The sequence below is a fragment of the Sander lucioperca genome, chromosome 7, assembly GCF_008315115.2.
Source record: "Sander lucioperca isolate FBNREF2018 chromosome 7, SLUC_FBN_1.2, whole genome shotgun sequence".
NCBI lineage: Eukaryota > Metazoa > Chordata > Actinopteri > Perciformes > Percidae > Sander > Sander lucioperca.
In genome coordinates this window covers 11,871,057-11,895,544 of record NC_050179.1, presented here as the reverse complement: position 1 = coordinate 11,895,544, position 24,488 = coordinate 11,871,057, and the positions used below count along the sequence as shown (strand labels likewise).

The 24,488-nt window shown below is 41.3% G+C and overlaps 1 protein-coding gene across 3 annotated transcripts in view; it reads left to right on the top strand.

The window, feature by feature from the left end:
* The window catches only part of roraa (RAR-related orphan receptor A, paralog a), a 186,187-nt gene that overhangs the window by 144,764 nt on the left and 16,935 nt on the right, over positions 1 to 24,488 (top strand). Inside the window, exon 1 of one of the 3 annotated variants that reach the window (XM_036003596.1) lies at positions 2,254 to 2,465. The exons of the other annotated variants lie outside the window; for them this stretch is intronic. Coding sequence (XP_035859489.1) covers positions 2,255 to 2,465 — 211 coding nt within the window. The 5' untranslated portion in view covers position 2,254. Of the gene's footprint in view, positions 1 to 2,253; positions 2,466 to 24,488 lie in introns of those variants that run through there. 3 annotated transcript variants of the gene reach the window in all.

Genomic DNA, 24,488 nt, shown 5'->3' with positions numbered 1-24,488 from the left:
CAAATTCCAGCTCTCAATATTTCTTCTCATCATGTATCAGCCTCATTGTTCTGGATCATACTAGCTGTCACTGTGGATAAACCAAAGGTAAGAGGGGGAAACAAGCAAAGGCATGATGGGAGATAGGTGGAGGATGATCAGAGTCAAACTACTGTACGTTTGACATACCTTGCCCACTTGAGTGGAAGGAAGTTGTTTTTTTTATCTTTTGACACATGATTGCATCGGGCCATTCTGCTTTGATCTCTGCATGGATTCTTTTTTTCTTTCTCTTGATGTGGGATTATTATAATTTATACATAAGGGATTTTGTTTTTTCTTGAGCCTCGGCAAACTTGAGTAAACATGGTATACATAGTAGATTAACATTGTATTCATTTACACATTCTCATTAGGGAGCCCTAAGGTAATTAATCAGAGGCCGTGGTATATAAGGAGATAGACACTGTTCAAATAATTTATTCGTTTCTACTCTTACCGAGTGTGAGAAAAAGTGTCTGATCAATTCCTCCCTTAGATGTAGCTCTTTGAAGACATGCAGTGTTTTATGAGAGCACCACCACAGTATTTATTCTCTAGAAACTGAAGGCTGAAGACCTTGCATATACTGTACAAACATTGCAATTCCAAAATATAGGAACCGTATAACCCCAATTAAACCCATACAGGTAAACATTCACTTTGCTGTCTTATGTTGTAGCACTGCAGCTTCAGTTAGGTTCAGTTTGCAGTTTACTGTTGCTGTTCACAGAAAAAAGGCCATGGTAATTGCACTAAAAATAAAGGCCAGATTCTAAGCCAGTGTGCCGTTATTGTGCCGTTATTGTGCCATTCTGTGCTTGAGATTGTATGTTTATATTATGAGGCACAACTTTGTGAAAAAAAAATGTGTCTCTTTCTTTTATGTACAGTATATGGATTTAAAAAGGAGGGTGCAAAAGCAGGATTATAGGTGGGCCAGTTTTGCATGGAAAATGGGTGCAAATTTGGGAGAAAGGTTGATGGAAAATGGTTACATGTAAAAATCTTAACGATAACCAATAAATAGTAAGTGTTAAAATATGTGCAAGAGACCTCCAGTAAAACAAAACGGGAAAGCTGCGAGAATGTGTGCAGTAAAAAAAGAAAATATCGGGTCATCCTGACGTGATCACTTCATTAAGTAATACAGAATTTTCTCTTTCCATTAAATGTTAAAAGGCTGCATTTATATATCCAAAACACTTTACAATTTGCCGCTAATTCAGTCATTCACACCCATTCACACACCGGTGGCAGCCAGCTACCATGCAAGGTGCTTGCCTGGCCATTGGGAGCAATTTTAGGTCCATTGGTTTCAGTTTCTCTAAAGTAAAACAATTGCTCAATCTGGCACGTAACAATTCTGCCAGTGATCAGATGTAAATTGCTTCAGGCTTTAATTGCAAACATTGTAAATTAATTTTGTTACTACATGAATGTGCCTGGAGGGCAGTTTCAGTCACTGATTGAATAATTAGTAGCTGCCCTGTAAATCACATACTAACTGCACGCATTTGCAATCCAAAATAAACATCCTAAAAAAAGATTTAGAGGACGTAAAATTTCCCCACAGTCTCTGTAAAACGTATTAAGATCTGTTTATTGTAGATACAGTACGAACAATAATTTTGTCATTTAATGTAGTAGAGGTAGAGAACAGTAAACCATCCAACTACATGTCTTACGCTCTTAAATTAGATGATCCTGTAATCTGTAAATAAATTAGATACATATGTGTGCGTTTCTTTTGGTCCAGAATCCTTGAGTTTTTCTTTATGTCAGTTCTATCACATAAAAGGGAAAAGCAGAGGTGGTGTATGTCAGCAGCCCAGTTCCTCTCCGAGGCAATCCAGAGATTGTTCAGTTCGTATTGTAAACTGAATGTTATCCATAGGCAACAGATATTTATGGCTGTTACTGATGTATGTTCATAATATAGATTTAATGTCACAATAGTATATCCCATTGAGCAACCACAAAGGCCTCCAATGACGAAGGGTTTATTTTTAAAACTACACGAAAGGCTTTCTGCAGATTAATTCCAGTGTATGGTTTCCATTGTGGGAGAAACAAATTGGGCTTTACGGAATTAGTGTGTTTGCTGCATAAATCTCAAATAAATTCCTGAGACATACAATCGTGTTTCATGTGATTGGATGCTTCTGCGTTGCCTTTGAGTGAAAAAAAAGAAGGAAAGTTTCCCGGCTGGATTAGAGCTGGAAGTACAGTAATGATGGCTCGGTGTTTCTCCATTGACCCAAGTGTGTTGTGTAAATACAATATGGATGTGGAGGGCTGCCTGTGTACTCCAGTGCTGGGAGACTATTTGCTGAAGGTCATTTGGGATCATACCGTGCCATTAATAATTCCTGAAAGCATTCAACATCTCCATCTGTTCTGTTGCATCCATCGCTCCACTTCAAAGACAAAGGCAGCTTCTGCAGGTAAGCATTAAACCTGCCTCCAGGCTAAGATGTTGGAGGTGGGATTCTCTGTAGAGAAAACATATCTCTGGTCATCAGGTCATGCTGCTCATACAGTAGATTAGCTAATTAATGTTTGTATGTTTGCTCACACAGCTTGAACTTATGAACACATGGTAAACAAAGACTTGCAGATGCACACTTACTGTGTACTGTGGCTATTGTGTGCACTCTTTTCAGCTTTCACTAGCTGAATCCAGTGAACATGTGTGGTACAGTAATTCCACACCATTGCAGGCTACCGGCCTCTCTACAGGGATGCAATTACCACCCTCCGTTGAGTGTAGCCAGTCAGCTTGACAAGGTGTTACCAGAGAAATTATCAAAGCTGATTTTAAATAAAGCATTTAATTACGTGCATTGTGTGTGTTTGTGTATGTAGCTGACCAAATAACACGGGCATAAAGTGTAGTAAAATCTAAACGGGTCTCAATGACAGGCCCACTTCAGATACGCGGGAGTCCTGCGGGGAGTAAATGGATGTTTGGCAGTGGCATGTGCTGCCCAGGCCTGGTGGGCGCAGTGGGCGAGGAGGCAAGTGCCTGGCTGAGTGAAAGATGGCTGTGTGCAAGGAGAGTGTGTGCACACAGCTGAGGCTGTGACAGAAAACAGTGAGAGCTCTGCTCCTGCTGCTTCATCTTCTCCTGCCAATGATAGATCTCCACTTTAATTTAGGTAATAGCCCTGAGTCCAGCGCTCACAATGGACTCGGAAAAAGCATACAAACAGCTATTCCTCCCACTTTCTGCGCAGATGGAGCTACTCATAAAAATAGGTTTGGTGTATTTTTTAAAAAAGGGGGGAGGGGGAATAGAAAGCTTAGTTTGTATAAAGATATTTCATAATTTACTGTAACGTGGAGAGTACAGCGTATGATACGATAACATTAACATTTTTTCCCCTCCCCCCAGTCACATGTGGTCTGCTGATAAAGCACCTGTGCCCATGAGTAACTCCACCATCTTTCAGCCCTGGGCTTTTCTACTGTACCGTAGGGCTGACCAGTGAGTCTACTCAAATCACCATCAGCTCCAAACTGCTTAGCCTGGCCAATTTGAATTTCACATCTCTGCTGACTCATAACCCTGTCAGGACCTTTCTTCTTTATGTCTGTGTCTCCAGTGGACTCTCATGACAAGCAATAGGAATTAATTATTCAGATTAGAAACCGAGCCACAATTACTGTGATTTTTGTCAAAGGCTTTGTTTTGGCTTAATGTTGATATCGGATCGGGACATTACTGCAGAGCCAACATTGCCTTTGAAAGCAATTATTTTGCTGTATTTATTCATTCATGACATTTCAGCACAAGTTAATGGCTTTGTCAGAACAGGCTGGAAAGAGAGCAGGAAATGATTTTGGCTAATGACACACTCTCAAAGTAGTCAGGAAAGAGTTAGTGCGGCGTTGTGCCGGCCTCCGCACTGGACAGCGGCTCAGATCAGCATGATAAAGAGGGACTGATTGAGCTCCGTACATCCACAGAAAGCTGAGCGTTGGGGTTCAAGGTTATCTGGACAAATCAGACTCCTGTTTCCATTCATCCCCTCCTCACCCACCAACCAACCCTTCCTGGGCAAACCAGCAAATTAGCAATTCTGATGTCTGCAAGCAGGTCTGGCAAGGGAATGCCTGTGAATCCTAATGCCATGATTAAACTTTCATATCCGTCCGGGGGAAGTGCTGCATATACAAAATAAGCAATCTCTTTTTATTTTTCAGCACTTTAAGTAAGGCTGTTGAGATGGGCAAACGTAAACCCTTCAATAGGGTTAAATGGACCGGGCCAAGTAGGAGGGGTGATCCCCTCCTCAAATCACTCAATTCTTCGTGATCGCTCTCTTCAGTGAATATAATTAGTATCGATATACTTAACATAAGAAACTGTACGCAACATGCCGCAGTCGTCATTTGCATTGCAACCATTATTCTACTGCATATGTGCATCTGTAAACAGGCCCAACCCCCAGTCCTCAACATTGTAAATGTCACTACTTGCTGTGAATTAACTATTAAATAGTCATGTTTAGGAATTTGTTATACCCCGGCAATGTTACGCTCCCTTGGTCGGACATGCTGAGTGGATGGGAGAGAACATGAGGGACAGGGAGCCTCAGTCCAAACAGCGAGCCAGGCCTGGATGTGGCTATTATGTAAGATGGTCTTATCAGGCTCTGCCTCCTGCTGAGCCACAGCATAGCTTCCCTCTGCTCCCCCTTCCCGGTGCTCCCACAACATGGGCCTTCATTAGCAGGGCTAAATATCCCCGTTCTCTGCAATCTCTATCATTTCTTGCCTCGAGGCAATCCGATAATTACCTGTTCTCATTTCCCCTCCTTCTGGCCAGCAGGGAAGTGTTCTGACTTGCATTAGTTTGCATGAAATATTATCAGAATATTGCACATTTCTCCATCCTGCAGCCTCTGACACAGGAAATATGGAGCTATGATTGACAGGTGTCTGTCTTTCATGTTCCTCTGAGAATAACTGCTTTGTTCTGGAGTTACAGCAAGAATTTTGATGGAAGGAGAAATGAGTGCGTAATGTGTATAAAGGCTTTGTTGCTTTGTTTAACCTCCGTCTGCCATTATTTCCGGGCAGTATTGTTATGCGTTACATTGCTCTTTGTTACCTACAGTGTAGGTGTAAAAGAACTCACAGATTTTATGAATTTAACCTCATCAGGGAGTTTTCCTCACGGAAAAGCTATCAGCATTATAATAGAGCAGCATCTTCCTCCCTGTGAATCCTGTGAGGGTTTTGGAAGAGACGGATGAGTAAATGGCATACAATGCCTAGGAGGGGAAGACATCTCAAGTGGATATGGTCAGAAAGCCAGGAATTCCATCCAGCTGGCTCATTTTATTCATACCTATCAGTAAGAATGTCCACCAGCTCTGGATCAGGAGATGGATAAGCTTTACCACCAAAGGCAAGAAGCTCCACTCAGCCTAACCTCTGCGGTCAGTAGAAATCATGTATGATAGCTTTAATAAGCAAGAAACTACATCTGATCTTGACATGATGGAGTACGTCATTATATTTCTGTTATACATGTCTGCTACCAAAGCATACATATTCCTGCTTCAAATACTGCTGTTTTTAGAAGGTAATGTCATGCATGGTATTTGTCAAAATGCATCTCTGTTTTATGGCAACGAAGCCATGAAGATAACAGTTTTTGCCAGTGAAGGGATTGATTTAGTCAATTTAAAAAAATGTCTTTAAACGTCATTCACAAATTCATATTGAAATTTAAAAGTGTTAAGCAGAGGATCCGTCTGATACAGAGTTGTTGTTGATGCATGAGCTTAAGCCTATTCAGTGTCTCCCCTCGCCTTGCTGTTGGAAGCAGTGATGATTTTGGACTTTGTGACGGTCACTTTAATCTCTAATGAAGGCTCGTCCCTGGCTCTGCTCAGCCCTCTGATAGCAGAGCAGTCGTAAACAGACCTGTCAGGGGGATTGCAGCGCTAGCAGTGCAAATGGCAAAGAAAACCCCAGGGACCAAGCCATGCTAGCATTATGGTTTAATTCAGATATAGCTCGGAAAAGACATATGAGAAAATTCTTCTACTCTGCCATCTTAGCTTACTGTGTGTCTGAATCACAGTATACCTTTGGACTCACATTTCCATTTTTTAAATAAACATCACCCACGGTCAAAGTACATGAGTTACATTCCTACAGCATGCCGTCAGTTGGTCAACATATCCTTCAGAATAATCTAAGTGCAAACTAAAATACCATCAGGCTTATTTCAGCTGCAAATAAACACTCAGCTTTTAAGATCGCATCACAAATTGACCATAAAATTTGTGTTTCTAAATTCAGTCACACCGTGTTATAGCATATGCTTCTTTTAGTTTTACAACATTACCATACAAATGAAGACAATTTCATGTTTAACATTTAGTGCAAGATGTAAATGTGTACTCAAATGATTCTGTGAAACTGATTACTGGTTGCTCTGTGTTCTGACATCCTGTGCTCATGCAGCATGCGCGACAGCTGGTTAGTAATTAGAATAATCTTCTCCCTGGTAGTGATTTAGCTTTCATGACTGCAGCTTACCTCAAATTGAAAATAAATTTATAGATAAATGCCTTTGCTGTTCCATCAAATTATACCGCTATAACTCAAAGGAGCCAAGTTGTTTATTTTGGTAGTAAAAGAGCAATCAGAGAAAACAAACAAAACGCTTTATGAGTGCTGTCAGATTAATAATGATGCTACCCAGCGGTGATGATACAAACGATTATTTTTCAGCACACTCTACCCCACCTCATCATGGTAATTATAGATACTATATCATTATTATATCAAGTATTCACTACAGATTATCAAGATAATTGAAGCTTGCTCCAGGAATGCCAAGTTCACTGTACAGCCAATAAACTGGGAATTACTGTGCAGGAGAAAAACACACGTTATGTTATCCACAGCAAACCATCACTGAATCGGTTTGGTGTTCACTCTGTATGTTTCTTAAGTGAGCATGTGTGTACACTCATGGATACACACCCAAACATCAGTTGACAGTGTTAAGATGAGGCTATACATGTGATACATTGTTTTTCTCCCAGCTTCTGTTCTGGTGTATCTGGGCGAATCCCATGGTGATGAGGCATAGAATCTGTCATGGAGAAGGCATAAGCCTTTCATATGCATAGTAGAGATAAGAGGCAGCCATTTTATCAGGCGAGCTGTCGCTCCAACATGCTTGCGTGTTATGTGTCCCCGGGAGCGCCTCCAGAAACATGTCCCTTTTAATGACACGGCCCACGCTCGCCAAGAGGACGCCCAGTTTGTGCCGAGCTCTAACCTGACAATTATGCCAATTACAACAGGCAGCAATGTTGACAAACACACCAGGAGAATTGCTACAGTTGATTGGTAGCCGTGTTCCGAAGTTCCCTGCTGTGACCTTTTCTGTAATTTAACTAGCATGGAGGAGAACGGCAATGGGTTTTCTAGAAAATTCCCCAAGCCTTGTGTTCTTTTGTAACGGGGAGATGTTCGTGCCAACTGAACAGGCAGAGAAATTGATCTAGTGTGTCAAGAAGGCAGAGAGAGAGAGAGAAATAATTCTTCCTTCTAGTCACCGCTGTATGCGATTTGTTTCGTTTCATAAAGAGTTCTGTGTTTCTTACCAGGCCAGGGCAGCATGTAGAAAGTTGTTGTTGTTGTGGATCGTATCGCCTCAAGGATTACATCCCAAATACTGACCCAGCACCATTAGCTGCTACTTATGTAACCCTTAAAGAGCACTACTGTTGGCACCTGAGTATGAAGCTTAGCTGCCTGTGAAGTGAAGCAGGAGACACTGCCAATATGGAAGCATATTAACAATACAGTGGCTGCTCACTTGCTACAGCATGACGTGTGAGTGCTTGGTTAGAATACATAAAGGCTTTTTCAGCAGTTTTTTTGAGCAAGAGCAGCATTGTACTATATCAGCCTATTTGCAAAAAATCAGTTTTGATAAGCATGCATCTTTTTGAAGAAAAAACAAAGATGAAGCCCCTTTTATTTTGGAGCACATTAACCTCCAAGCACAGCACATGATTCATTTCACACCAAATAAAGTGAATCTTAAATAAAAAATAGCATACTGAAACAAAGTTTTTCGACCAGATATTTTTTTGCCACATTACAGGTTACTGCAGCATATCTTTTCTCTTTTGCAGGGAGCTTTAAAGGCAATAACAACTGCAGATTATTAGGTCAGGAACTATTCTATAACAATTCACTTGAGCTCCGGTCTGGTCATGTAAGTGCAGGGCTGAGAGCAGCTGGGTTTGTGCCATGGTTTGTATTTTGAGATACCTAAGAGCTAAAGTCAGACCTGGGTCCCGTTTCAGAAAGCAGGTTTAGTGAAAACTCTGAGTTTGTTAACCCTGAGATGAGGGAAACTCTGGGTTTTCTGTTTCAGAAAGGGACGTCACTTAACTTCAGAGTCAGTTACTATGGTAACTGAGCCTGTGAACCTAACCTGGTCTGGAGCAGGTTTTCTTCAATAAACCTTGAGTTTCTCTCAGTCTCCTCCCTCTGACACAGCACTCTTTCATTTCCTCATTCATTCATTCAGTCTGTATCAGGCGCATTTTAGCGCAGTTTGTTATCGGCATGAATAAATAAAGTGTTGGTTTATTAACTGTGTTAGGCAGACTATAAAACATTTATTTTTACAAAACATGGCATTTCCTTTTGTCGATGATCCCGTTGATGAAGAAGCTGTATTACTACGCAGAGAGTTAAACATAGCCTATGTCGAGAGATGATATTGCGGCCCCGGCCGACTATAGATGTATTTTCATTTCCAGTTAACTACCTATTTGAGCGGTATCGTTTTTCTTCCCAGTCTATCAGTTATGTAGCCTTCATAACCTTATCCGTCCTCATATCACTAACGTCACCCATGGTGGACATGCTCTACATCCCAGCAGATTCTTTGTGTCGCATTACGTTTTTTTGCAAACGGCAGTTTTCTTTACAACATTGGTGATGCGGAGCATATTAGTAAAGCCACTGTATAGCAAAGCGCTGTCAGAGTGTGACTCGCTCTGAAATGTTTTTTAAACGTTTTTGTGGAGTTCCCTGGTCACAAACCAGTAAGAGATATTAAAAAGAAATAAATGATTGTAAATCATAATTCTGTTAATGATAGTGTTGTAGCCTCAGAATGGGATTAGTAGTAGTTTACTTTTTCGCTTGAAGGATTGCACCTAAATGAAATTATAGGTGTACCATTCCAGTTTTCACCAGTAATATTATAGGTTACCTGTGATTAAATATGAAATGAATACACTATATTAGAGCTTACGCATTGACTCAAGCAGCAATTTTCTCCCACACCAATTTTCACTATTTTGCAGCAGCAGCCGTGTTGCTTTTTTTAACAAAATATATTTTGGGATTAGTAGGCCTAGGACTTTTTCGCCCACAGGATTGCACCTAAATGAAATAGATTGTAGGTTCAATACCATTTCACCAGTAATATACTTATGATTAAATATGATATTAATACACTATAATGGAACTTACGCATTTACTCTAGCAGCAATTTTCTCCCACGCAAACTCTATCTTTTGCAGCAGCCGCTGTGTTGCTTTTTTAACGAAATACATGTTCAAAATCGCTGAATGTGCGCATGAGTAATCAGCTGTTCTGGAACTGAAAACTCAGAGTTTCCCATCTCAGGGTAAATCAACTCAGAGATCAGAGTTAGACTCAGAGTTTGTTAAACCTCCTTCCTGAAACGGGCCCCAGCTGATTTGAGTTGGTTCAATCAGCTCAGAGTAGGTTCACTCAGAGTTAAGCGCGTGCACCACCACAATAAAAAGGCAGCATGAATGGAGCCATGATACTACGATTCACCATGGTAACAACCACAAAACAAACAGCGAGTTTGAACATGTATTTTGTTAAAAAAGCAACACAGCGGCTGCTGCAAAAGAGAGATAATTTGCGTGGGAGAAAATTGCTGCTGAGTAAATGCGTAAGTTATATATATATATATCATATTTAATCATAATATTACTGGTGAAATGGTGATGAACCTACAATCTTTTTCATTTAGGTGCAATCCTGCGGGCGAAAAAGTCCTAGGCCTACTAATCCCATTCTGAGGCTGTAGCACCATCATTAACAGAATTATAATTCATAATCTTTTACTTCAAAGGGTTTGCATCATTCACCTGCAATCTCCTTTTTAATGGCTCTTACTGGTTTGTGTCCAGGGACCACTACAAAAATCTTTAAAACACGTTTCAGAAAAAAAGACACACAAAGAATCTGCTGGGATGTAGAGCATGTCCATGATGGGTGACGTTAGTGATATGAGGACGGATAAGGTTAGCCTATGAAGGCTACATAACTGATAGACTGGGAAGAAAAACGATACCACTCAAATAGGTAGGCTAGTATCTGGAAATGAAAATGCATCTATAGTCGGGGCCTCAATATCATCTCCCAACATATGTTTAACTCCCTGCGAAGTAATACAGCTTCTTCATCAACGGGATCGTCAACAAAAGGAAATGCCATGTTTTGAGAAAAAAAAAAACGTTTTATAGTCTGCCTAACACGGTTAATAAACCAACACTGTTTTTTTTTTTTATTCATGCAGATAACAAACTGCGCTAAAATGCGCCTGAAACAGACTGAATGAATGAATGAGGAAATGAAAAAGAGCACTGTGTCAGAGGGAGGAGACTGAGAGAAACTCGAGGTTTATTGAAGAAAACCTGCTCCAGACCTGCTCTGAGGTTAAGTTACCTCCCTTTATGAAATGATCTGGAGTTACCCCTCTCTCTCAGGTTTGATTAACCTCCCTTTCTGAAACAGAAAACCCAGAGTTTCCCTCATCTCAGGGTTAACAAACTCAGAGTTTTCACTAAACCTGTTTTCTGAAACGGCCCCTGGTCAATGTGAAGTGTCATTGCCAACCGAGAGCATGATACACCTTTTGTAAGAGCACTATGATACACAAAGGCAGACAGGAGAGCAGGCAGGCGGCTGCCTCTGTTGGCCTGGTCAAAGTAAACTGAGCTCATTCCCCACATGCCCGCTTCTGTTCTCTTACATAACATGCTGTTAAGCTGCAGTTAGCAAACATTAGAAGTCAGCTGGTTATTGGAACAGTGGACATTCACTGGAGCTCTATCTACAGTCGACAACTGAGATAGCTGTGTGAGGCAAACAATGGTTTTCCTCCAGCCATTTGTTATGAGTTGATAAAGATTTTCTTGGGTGTATTACTGATTTGTTGTTTAGTTAATATTCCATACAATACGGAAAAAGCTCAAGATAGAGGGTGTGTTGGATGTACAGTAAAACTAGACTGACATGCCTTGTTTTATTCTGTCCATGTCTCTATGCTTCTGCTCACACCCAGCCCTTTGGTGTGTTCTTTGGATCTTTTTATGCCTTGAGGACATTATGTTTTCCTATCACCCATATCATGTTAGTGCAGTCTAAAGCCTGACTTATTTATTCAGGTATGTAAGGAGGTATGTGTAAATATAGACCTTACGCCGGACTTTACGCCTTAGCCTGATGTGCACCTCCCTAGAAATATAACTACACATCGCAGCGATGTAGACCACAGCAAGTGATTTGTCTGCTTGGCTGTGGCTTGGTAGTTTAACATTTTTCTAGTACTCATTTCCACGTGCTATTCTCTTAAAGAAATATGCTAGAATGACGCAGACACACCAGCGCACAAGTATAAATCCTCACAAAGGTGTAGGCCACTTACATAGGCTATGGCGTAGGCTCTGCGTAGAGCCTACGTACTACTAAAAATCAGCCTTAATCAGTGCTACCTGTTAGAAATGTCCCTTAGCAATGATGGTGCAGTGATTTACACCCATGTTTGATGAAGGGAGGCTGGGGAATCCATTAGTGTCCATCTAAATTGCATCAGCCAAACCACTGACACCAGCCTGCAGTCCACTGCCAGCTCATTGATTAAGAACTATTTCCAATGGCCCTTATGTAACTAGCCCTCTGCATTAGACAACACTGTTGCTGCTCTACTGTTAGTGGCGAGAAGGACCATTGTAGAATACAGTTAGATTTGTCTGTTGTCGGAGAGAAATGCATAAATGAAATAAAAGCTGCCAATATTAAACACCAGATGACTTACCTTCCTAGATGGGGATTGAATGATGTAGAACTTTAAGTGTAGAAGGTAGGTGATATAGCAGATTGGTACATGATGGTACCGTAACATGCTGCACAAAAGGACTCGATCATTCAGGAAAGTCATAAAAAGACATCACATTGTCCAATTAATAAACACAAAAACAACCTTCACTTCCGTGTGATTTCTGAAATATTTTCAAGGCAAATTTAGATTGCCGTTGGAAGTATCCATCTTAATTCAGTCAACTCTTTAAATCCCCCCTTTGGTTGTGATAAAAGAAAAAGCAATGTCAATCAGGTGAACTAATGGGAATGTGCATTTTGTAATCCACTCAAAGGGAATGGTAAATTGAAAGAGTTTGCAACCTTTTAACACACTCACACACACCAGCGCTGACAGTCAAGCTCCATTATCTGACAGCTGGAGAGGTTAAAAATAACTGTGCTCGCAGCAAATTAGACGTATCATTTGGCTTCTAAGTGAGAGATGAATCTTTGTGTGGATGCTCCTGCCATGCCGTGACACAGGGGCAATATATCAGGCTGTGTTTGCCTGTCTTTCTCATAAACTCCAAATGGAATTGTAAACAGATGAAGCAATTTTACACCAAATGTATTCTTTCTGAGTTGCTCCTATGCTACAGTGAAAAGCCCAGCTTCCATAGACGTGTACATTACTGCCCCATGCACTCTCAAGCCAAAGTACATAAATCATAATTTGGCTGCCTGCAGGGTTATTGCTATCGCTCAAAGCCAATCCTCAAAGTGTTTTATATGTTTTTTATCTGACGATAAATCTGATGTTATTGCACATATGTGGAGAGGACTTTTCAAGATCCCGCTGCCTGGTATTTCTCAGATTCACACGTGCTGTTCAGTAAATGTATGCATGCCCATACAAAACATATAAACACGCAAGGATGAGCTTTATGAATCTCGATTCTGCTTGTCACAGTCAAGTTTTCTGTGTCATTCAAAAGCAACTTGCCCGCTTATGCATGCATTTTTTGTCAGGTGTTGGAAGGTATAGTGTCAGTTCCCATTTAAGATGGTAAAACAAGTTTAACTGTGCGATCCCTGTTACAGTAAGGTAAGTAAAGAGATTTCCATGGGAGGCTTAGGTGACAGCCGAGGTGTAGCGTATCCTCTAAATACCTAACAACATCATTGTTAATTCATAGCTATTTAATCACTTACTAGAGTAAGTGCAGGAAGGATGATCTTTGTGTCATGTTGTCTCACAAGGTAATCTCTTGTATTTCCTTGCTTAAGACCCATGCTCTAAATTTGTCACTGACTGTGTGGAACCGCATTCACCCCCCGAGTTTTAAGATGAGTTTTAAGTCTGCATATTTACTGAGCTCAGTGTGGCCCTGCCTTAGTCTGCTTGACATGATTTATCTCATCCTGCTTAACTGACAGGTATTGATGTGATACAAGGATAAATGCAGTAGATTGATGGAATTAAAGCCCACCCTATTGTTCCCATGCTGTGCATCACTGACACATGTGAGACTCTTGTCTCTCATTAAAGAAAATAAATGCTTGAGGCATCCTCACTGCAAAAGCATTACTTTTTGTGTGTGTGTGTGTGTGTGTGTGTGTGTGCGTGCGTGTGTGTCTGCGTGTGTGTGTGTGTGTGTGCGTGCGTGCGTGCCTGCGTGCGTGTGTGTGTGTGGGAAGCTATCTCAGTTGTTTTCCCTCTTTATAATCTCTCCCTCCTTGCACAATAGATTTAGCCTGGCCTTGAATGGGAGAGAGTACAAATTGCAGCTGACTCTAAACAGCTGGGCATTCACCCTGTCGACAGAGGCCTGGACATGTGATTACATAAACAAAGGGGCAAGACCATTGATTATTGAATTGACTTTCAATTATTGCTTGTGAAAAGGACAGACTCGCAACTACAAGCGTAGCCAGACTCTGTTGTTGAAGCATGGTTGTGTTATACCCCTGGGCAATCCCCCTTGCTTCTTATATGATGCATCTAAGCCACTAAAGAAATCTAATCTTAACTACGCAAAAAAAGAAGAGAGAAGCTTTCTCCACTTTATGTACACAGCAGGCACTTGGCTGTGCATCTAAATTTTAGGAAGCTAGTGTTAACTCTATATTTGGATTCCACTGGAGTGGATTAAGGATTCTTTACTGCAAACCCACGGGATTCTCAGAGACATAAAAGAGGAGACTGTTTGCATCCATGCTATACAAATAATTGCAGTTTTCAAATCAAGTGTAATTTCAAGCACCAGCTATATGAGAGAGTGTGGGCTTTGATGTACAAATCCACAATTCATGGAGGATTAGCATCCCAAAGGTTAGCAGTTGCTAATTACAGGAGATTGGTTATACATATCTAACAAGGCAAGAAGACAGCCTTAATAAATGCAAGAATTCATCAGGAACAAGGATAAGCAGCTGTGATAAGCGGACATGTATTTGAATCGCCATAGATTGATACCCTGTAATGCCCTTTTTAATACAGTGAAGGGAAAGAAACACTGTCTCTTCTATTGTCTTCACAAACAGCATACCTTGTGAGATATGAGATTTTCAAGATGCATTTGTGAATGCAGATTTGTGCAACTATATAAATTACCCTCTCGGATATTCTTCCTGTGTCTCTTACTGCAGCAATTTCTCTTTTACTGTATTTAGCTTGCAGCGTTCAGTGCAGCATTACCATAATCCTTGGTTCCCTTCCACAAACCACCACTGGCTAAATGAATCTATTATTTTTGCCTGGAGCCAAAAAGATGCAACAAAATGCAATGCATTGAAGGGAATGAAACTTGTGATAAGCTGCACATTTTCTCTATAATAGCCCGTCTACAACACACTTTTTACTCATAGTTGGAAGTATCAGCACACTTGACCTTTGAATAATCTGAATGTTCTAAGCTTAAAAGGGGGGTATCAAACTCTAACCATTTCCAAGAAAAAACAACATAATTCAATTCTGCATGCAGTCATGTAGTCAAGCGCCTGCTCCCTGGCCCTGTGTGTTGTTGAGTTCCCTGACCCATGATAGCGGTGGCCTTGTGTTTTCATATGGCCCTAAATTAAACATGTCCGAGCCAAGGCAGGCACTTGCTCTGCCGCAGGAAATGCTTTTTCATCTCCTAATGAATGTGCCTGAGGGGGTCCCACAGGGGGCTCCACTTCACCCCTCATTAGGTGGGGTGCTGCCTCTGCCTTCATGCTGAGGAGCAACCTCCTGGAGAGGGCCCTCCCACTTCATCTTAACGTCCCACGCTCCCCTGCCCTGGACCAGTGGACTGCACTGCACTCTCTCCCTCTCTCTTTTCTATCTCACCCTCTATATCTCCCTGTCTCCACTACTCCCCCCTCACCACAAAGCAGCTCGTCTTATAGTCGCAGACCAGGGATGACAGGGATGAGTGGACGGTCCGTGCTCCTAATGTCATTTTAATGGCCTTTTTCGGTCTGTTGTGGTTGTGATTTATTGCTATGCACACACTTCTAATGCCCTCCTAGAGGTCTACTTGACTTGTCTTTTTCACAAGTCAAAGATGCTATTGTTTTTTGACAAACTAAACAGAACTGCATTAAGATCTCCACTTTCTTCCAAACACGCTTTCTTTATTATGGTGTCAGACAGACACACGTGTTATGACAGGCGCTGAGGATCAGACATGCTGTGTCGTAGTGGTACTGTGGAGGACCCTATGTCCTGCTCTGGCTTAGAAGTTTCTTCCTAGTGCAGCGCTGCAAATACCCATTCTCATCATGTGGAAAATATTGACAGCTTCCTGTCGTTAATAAAGAAACAAAAAACAGACAAGCAGGAAAGGAAAGAGGGATATACACTACTGGCCGTCAGCTGACTCCAAGAGCCTTTGCAATGGCTTCAAAAAGGGCTGAAGAGCTGATTGTTATTCCAGGGCTTTTGGGATGTGTTTATGCAATCATTAATCTTGGCACTTGTTTATTTGCCTGGGATTAGAGCACCATGGCGCGTTCACATGCACTCAGGGAAGCTGGTTTACCAAAAGGTAGCAGCGAGCGCTTGGGCCTTTCACTGTAAGCAAAAGCATGCAAGGAGGGAAGCATGCTTTGCGCATGGCTGCTTAATCCTGCCATGTTAAACAAAACCAGGCCAGTGTTTGTAGGACTATGAAAACAGCAGTGCAGGGGGAATGTGCCTCACACGCTGTAAGCAGTCTGTGAACTCTGTCTGGCAGTAGACACTCCTCGTGTACCCCTGTCGTCTAGGAATGCCTTTCATACGGTCTGCTACAACTGGAGGAGAGGGAGGACGACGGTGGAGTTGCTCAGCAGCTCCTGCACAATGAGAGGAGAAATGATTGTAGTTATTTTTGTATTCAATGTTAATTTGTGAAAACAGGCAACATTTTATAAACTAATATAAATGGCCTTGTTTTAAGCTCGGTGACAATGCATTTTTTTTAAACCCAAGGAGAAGGAGCATAAAGGAACAGGTAATCAATTTACCTATACATATTATAATCACCACACTAGTTACACTGTTTTTTTTAACTGCACAGCAACCATCCGTAGATATAACTATATAATATATAAACATGTAATCTGCTGCAAGCCCACTTAATTACACAGTTACTGATAAAGTGATGTAGCAGTGCACTGACTAGGGTTTCAAAGACTCTGAAAATTTCAGGAAAATATCCAAGGGAAGTTAAACTCCGGAATATAGGAATGTTTGCACACTTTCAATTTAAAATGCTTCCCTTTTAATGGAGAAATTATTTGGGTGGAAATGCACATAAAAAGCAATACAATGTCTTATGGCATATTTTGGTTTAAAGTAGGGCTGTCAAACGATTCATTTTTTAAATTGCGATTAATCGCCAAATTCCTATAGTTAATCACGATTAATCACATGTTTTATCACATGAATAAAATTCTATTATTTTGCATTTCAGAACTGTTTTAAGTACATCCATATTAACAATGGAAAGCCATTCTTACCAGTGTATCTTAATTGGGAATCAAATGAATGCAAAGAAAGTTACTTTATGAACTTGACTTTAAGATTTGTAATTGTTTATTATTTATTTACTGTAAACAAAAGAAAAATGTGTGAATCTGTCATTATTGCACAATTCCATGTACCTAACCTAACTGAGATGTAACACTAACACTTTGCTTATACAGTACAAACAAAATGGTCCAAAAACCGGATGCCACAGCAGGACATTTGTAACCTTTACGTTTTTCTGATAATACAGTGTGCAGTAACTGCTAAATAATTTTGATTACTCACTTACGTCCAGTGATCACCGGTTAATGACAGCGTTTGCAGCACTCTGCAGCAGTTCCAGTTGGGCTGCTTTCTCCTGTCGTACAGGCTGTGTATGCGTGAAACTACTTTCCCCCACGACAACTTTTTAAAAGTAAACTTTCCATTCAGAATCTTATTGGCATCCATTTCAGCGTCTCGCGCTTGCCATCCACTCAAAACGTAACATTAGCCTACTACTCTTTGGCCGGCTCGCATGCCCAGACAAGTATGTGCGGCGTGCCTGTTGTTTTGTTTCCGGTCTAGCTAGATCCGGTGTGGTGTAGTTTTTCTTACGTTACTAGTTGTTGCAACAGCATGTGAGAAACACTACAAAGTTTGCTATGCCAAAAAGAACGTTAATCTCGCGATAAAACAATTTACGCTGTTAAAATGGGTTTGCGTTAACGCCATTAATAACGCATATAACTGACAGCACTAGTTTAAAGTATGCACATTTAATTGAATTGTAACCTGCACTTCAGCAGCACTCTTCTATCACATGTAAGAGATAACATAAACAGATAATTCGCCCTCATCCCATTAAATACAATAGGAATTCAGCTTGATTGAGTATGATAATTGTGAAGTTTTAATTAATCTATTTCAATTTATTTTTTATTACAAAACTTTCTTTTTGCAAAGTAGTAGTAAACCCTTAGTTTGCACACACCCCACATTGTCGGCCTTTCCCCAGTAGTTAACTTGCTAGCTAGCTAACTCACCACATAGCACATTCCACACTCTATGTGTTTGTTATGATATGGTAAAAGGTTAGTTGTCATATGAAAGTGGCATGGCAAAAGAGCCTGAACAGATAACCCCTATATTTCCATTTTATTCCAATTATTTCCTGTAAATTTCAATGGAAAGATTCTACCTTAAATATTCTCAGAATTGTGCAACCAACTGACACTTAAGCAAGCCATTGGCATTCATCGCCTTGGTCTACTGCCAGGAGCAAAATGAAATACACAGATTGATTTTTATTGATTTAAAATGGCTTACAAATTTCATCATCAGAAGTAAATATTTTACATGGGTTACGATCATAACATTTCAGTTAATAATTTTTTAACATTTAGTAGCATTGAGGATAAATGATGCATGATGGAAGTATTCGCAGTCACTTATTAAGACAATAATAGCCTAGGGAACTGTATATGGATTAGATAATTGCTCTGTCTCACTTTACTTTTTTTTCTGCACCTGGAAATGAGGGCTTAGAAAGTCTTTGAATGCCAAATAGTAGCGCTGTGTGTGTGTGTGCGTGTGTGTGCATGTGTGTGTGTGTGTGTGTGTGTGTGTGTGTGTGTGTGTGTGTGTGTGTGTGTGTGTGTGTGTAAAAAAAGGGCTCACATGAGGCCAAAACAAAAGTGGTCCAGGTAAAAACAAAAAGAGCGAGCCCAGTGAAGCAGGCTCTTTGAGAAAGCTCTTCTTCTGGGGCCCCATGACACTGGTGATCTGTGGAAAGGTTGGGTGCCTCTAGTTTCAGCTCTATCAAGCTCTGGATCTTTGAGCAGCAGGATTCAGTATCACCAGCTAATGTAACAAGGCTCATTTGTCTCAATCACACATCCCTGGTAGTATCGGCTGGCCATTGATGTCATTCATCTTCCCTGTCCTTGCCTGCTCTTTTTCAGCTGATGAAAACCCAAGACCTTCAAGCAGAATGTTAGAGGTGCTGTAAAAAGCGCTCATCAGCCCAGCCGTAAAAACTGTTTACGGTGGTGCTGTATGCAGCAATCATAAAACTCGTAGACAATAACTTTACAGAGTTCATTAAAACTTGACAGACTTAGTCATGTTTTGACTGACTTTTTAAATTTTGAGATTAAAATGCATTCAAATAAAACAGATACATATGATTATGATACATATGATTTAAAAGCTTTCGTGAATTAGAAGTTGCAGTTTAATATACCTTGGACGCTCATGTAATATAGGAAATTAAAGTATCAAATTGCTTTAGGATAATTATTAATTGACACACACTGCCACATTGTGGGTATTATTTCTTTTATATGTAGAGATGTTGCATGATGACATTGCTGTCATTATGTGTTTTTTTTTTCTCCCAACTAATTGATTTCAAATGTTTTGGAATAAAGATCACTTGATCTATTAACACATGTGCTGCATCACCGTGCAGAGCTGGCTTCAGCTGATGTCAGCTGCAATGGAAATACTGAGTCGTGCCATAACTGTAGGCTTATGCTGAGCTTATCTCTTCGATGGAGCAAATCAAGATCATGATTACTATCTGGCCCATGCAGCCGGTCTGCGTTGTCTGGAAACATGTTTTCCTAAGGAGACCACAGAGGGACAATTACTGTCAGCTGAACTATTCAGCCTGCTCTCCATGTGTGTTCTGGCTGTGTGCCTCTGACCCACTGACCCTGAGCAGCAGCATGAGACGGGACTTTAACCTCCGCCCCACCCCCCCAATATCTACCATAACTGAAGCACCCAAACATTCACTTGAAAATGTCTAAAATGCACAATGTTCATATACTCTGTCACCCCTCTGACAAAAAGACCATGCAGAAAGTTGTATGGGTGTAAGTTTTCATTTATTTGTGTGAAACACTACAAAGGTCCTATTCAAAAACCCACAGTAGAATCCTGGTTATCTTGAAGAAATGCATACTAATACAGCAATTATAGGAGGAAGGAAGTTGTACAGTGTGGCAGTAGCAAATTCCCTAGTGCAATGGAACAAGGCTGTTTGTTGTTATGTAAAGGTTTCTGCGTGTAATTGCAGTGGATGTTTTGAAGGATTCATTATTTATATATTCCTGTGTTTTTCTAAAGGAGCCTACTAGGCCGCTGTCCCTACAGGGAGATGGGGAGCTGAGAGGTGCTTAACTAAGGCACAGTACCACAATCAAGGCTTTAACCATTGCCTGCTTAAGTCAAGTGGTCAGACTAAAGGTTCGTAAGCATCACACGATCCTCAGCTAAATCTTAGAATTCAAACAGCAGCTCCTGCACCAGTCAATCAGTCGGTCCTGTGTGATTTCAGCCTCAGTGATTTTCAGTTTTGGTGCATCCCAATTCCTTGCTGCAGAATGCATGAGCAAAGCAACAACTACACAAGCAACTCTGACTCAGACTTGAAAAACTTCTATTTCCCTTCAAAAATGCACATCATTATATCAGAGGATGTATCACATTTGAATGTATGAAGGGCCCAAACCAAGTGATCTAAATAGTTAGACAAAGCATGTAAATATTTGGAACACAAATATTTTATTCAGCTCTCATGGCTCTCTATGACTAACTAGGGGCTGGTAGAATGCATAAGTGAGTGCTGTCTACAGATTGTATTTTGCCATCAGAGTAAACAGTGTAAGCTTTTCTCCCTCGGCACACATGTACACTCGCACACACACGCTTGCACACACGGAGGGGGCGTGCCCTCCGGTCCCCAACACCCAGGCACAACTTCACTTGTCACTGAAGTCACAGACAAGAAGGGGATAGGTGGGGGAAGATGGATAGAGGAAGGTAAGGAGTGACGGGGAGAGAGATTTGAGCTCAGGTGGGGCAGACAAGGGAGAGAAGAGGAGCGCCGCACACATGCTACCCTTCATGGTGCTCGTCTGCTCGGTAAACCCAGGCTTTTGTTGTTTCCCCTAGAGTGCATGCGCGCAGACTCCCAGTCAGGAAGCTCGTCAATCTTTGCCACAACACATAAATTAGTGCCCAAATTACTGTTACGCCGGTGGAGAAAGAGACATGGAGAGAGATGTCTTGTGTTGCGGTTTGGGAATACATCTTCCCCTCTCCTGCTCCCCCTCATAGAGGGTGTCAGAATGCACTTCAATAAAACAGTCAAGTAAATACAGGGAGAGACATGAAGAGAGAAGCACTGCTGTGTTGTACAGGCATCTGGAGTTGGGCAGTGTTGAAATATTAATAGGCCTCACACACAAACAAACACAGAGATGTACGCATGAGTTCATCCAAAAAGCAGCCCAGGGCGATGGTCCAGACCTGAGCTTTAGCAAAGTCACTGCACTCTATGAAGGAATAATAGGGAAAGGCTTTAAAGAGCCCATCTTTTGAAACGGAAATATCTCTTCAAATATAGCTAGTCTCTAGTGAAGTCAGAGGGATCACAGTTTAGGCAGCTAAATGATTAGGGGGGGGATTAGCAAGATGCAGCATAGAGACATCAAAATGTGTCAATTATGTCTTTCCTTGCTCTAATCCCTCTGGTCAGAATTTTTTTTTGATGACTTCAGCGTGTTTATAGGTTGAATGGAAGGTGTTTAAAGTGATGATACATAGTTTTGGTCTGCAGGTGTATTTTCGTGTATAGCACTGTGTTTTCTTTGCGATACAAACCAGCAATAGCATTAGAACAGCTCTATGGGGATATGCAAACAGCCACCGATCGCTAAACAAATAACACATTTATACTATTCAGCCTGTGTATCGTGCCACAACTGTCCTTTACCACTGACATTCAAATAACCTTTCTTCTGCTGCATAAATGGGAATAAAAAAGTATTGTGTTGTGTGACTTCACATGACAGCAGAGCCCTGGCAGATGAAAAGAGGCAGAATTCTGATTCCAGCTCTTGTAAGGCTGTCGTCTCTCTACAGGTAGATCTGACTGCCATGGGTATCTCTTTAGAGAAGACTCTTTATCAACCGACAGCTGATCTCCACCGTCAAATGGGAAGTTCATGTAGCAAAATGAAAAGCTGCACATAATAATGGAGGAACATTGCTTCTTAAACATTTGCCAGCTGGTTCAGTGTCTCTGGTGTTTATATGTTGACCATGTGTAAATGCTCCATTAATAAGAAAATTTGCTTTTGTATAACAGTCCTGAGATTTATCCCTATAAGCTTTTGTCTGGTTTTGTTGCAAAAAAAAATATTATAGGAGAATGTATTAACACTGTTTGTCTGAAGGGAAGAGAATTGTTAATCTGCTCATAATGCTGTGCCCTGTCCAGTTCCTTACATAATCTCTGCCATGAGCCCCGCTGGCTTGCGTCACTCTGTCATTGACAGCTGTCAACACAACACGACAGACACACACAAATACACAAACATGCGCAGAGAAGCAAATGTGTTTTTCCTCCAACTGCTTCACACGCTTTCTCTCAGAATGATGTGTGTTGTAAATGAGCCAATGGAAGAAAGAAAAACAACAGCTCTGCATAGACAAAACAGTATATAGAAGCCTCAATTTCAGACCTCATTTATTGTGCACATCTATCATGAATCATCAGGCCATGAGAAAATGATTTAATGGTCCAATCGAGTAATGGGTTAAGCTCTCAGCATTATTATGGTGGCCTGGGCATGGGTCTGTAATGTAAGGGATAATCTTAATCCTTCAACGTTATGTCAGTAGTCCAAGGGTTCAGTGGGAACAGCCAGGAGATTTTGACTAGTGATTTTCCATGTTTGCACAAGCCTGTAGGATTTTCATTTTTTATTTTGTGTTAACAGCATGCTTTATTGAAAACCTGAACAATATAATTCTAAGAAGTATGGAACAAAGATTAAAGAATAATTACCAGGCACTAAATAAAATGTTTATATTAAAAAAGAATATAGTCCAGTATACTGTGCAAGCAGGTGAAAATAGCATGTCCTCTGCAGTGCATACTAATTTTTGTTTTTCTTCAAGAATTTACACTGCATAGTAACTACCAGAGTATCAGCTTTTCTGAATATTTTTGATATTCTGAATATACCACTTTTTCAATTTATTTCTCAGCTTCACAATTTCATTATGTCTTGTGAATGACATCTTTGAATGTAGCAATGCTGCAGTTGCAGTGCACAGGGAGGAAGTGTTCTGTCTGACAGTGTCTGTCTATACGATGCTTATAACAATATAAACTATGACAGGGCCTCTGTAAGCTGTTATTGTGCATTTGGCAAATTGTCAATCAGTTTCCAGGTCTTTGATAATGGTGTGTAGTTTTAGCAGTGGGTTGATCTCAGGGCTTTGGAGAAGACGGTGAAGGGCACTGGGTGAACATGCAGAGGCCTAGCTGCCCTATTGTACATGTGCTCTGAGTGACACGTCATCCCCTCAAAGGGCCAGCTAGTGTGGTGAATCAGTGTCCTTGAACTGCTCAACCACAGACAGACAAAGAACAAGCTTTAGCATTTGGCTTGACAGTCTCCTCTCTCTGCCATGCCCATTGTCCAAGACACCCACGCCAGGCTGCAATGCTGCATGCAGGAAATCAGTCTTGAGCCGCTGTCTGGCCCTTATGGTTATGCGCTGCGGTGCGATTGCGCTGCAGTGTGATTCACACATAATCTTGGCGTCTCAGCAGGTGTCTTTGAAGTGGCCTGCGTGCAGAGGCCATCTCACAGTGCTGTAAGGAGCATCAGGCTGCTGGGATGGGCTTTAGCATGGCTGCCCGTCTAACTGTGCCTGGCTTTGATGTCGTAAACAGAGCAGGCAGTTCTGGCTGGCAGGGAAGCGAGCAGGCAGGCAGGGAGGCAGGGAGGCAGGGAGGCAGGCGCGGTGAATGGGATCAGTGGCACTGCGCTGGTCAAGCTCAAGCGAGCCAGCAGCTGCCTGTTTCACACCAAGAGGCAGTTAACACCGCAGCTCATGTCAATAAATATTGACTGCCAGATTGGGAGTGCTTATAAGCGCAGGCCTTTTTTGACTGACTCTCCTGTGTGAATTCAGTTTAAATCATCTTCACTGTCTAGAGTGTAGCTTAGGGGCCCCATGACCAGTCACTCAAAAGGACAACTTGCGCAGTCATACAGATATACAAATATTGACTTAGGCTGATGCTGTAGGTGACTTCATGGTGTATTTGATATCCATTGTGTCATTGCTGGGTATTTATTCTTCTTGACCCCCTCTCTCCACATCCTTTTGAAAGCCTCTTACCCTGGTGTGGAAATTACTATATGTTCAGACTGAGGTCTTTTCTCATACAAGAAACTACAGAGCCTGCCTCAGCCGGTCCAGAGACAAACCCTTTTTACTGTTGAGTGAACTGAGCATCCAGGGGCTTGTGCAGCGTTGGAGTGAGAGGGTGTTAGCTGGT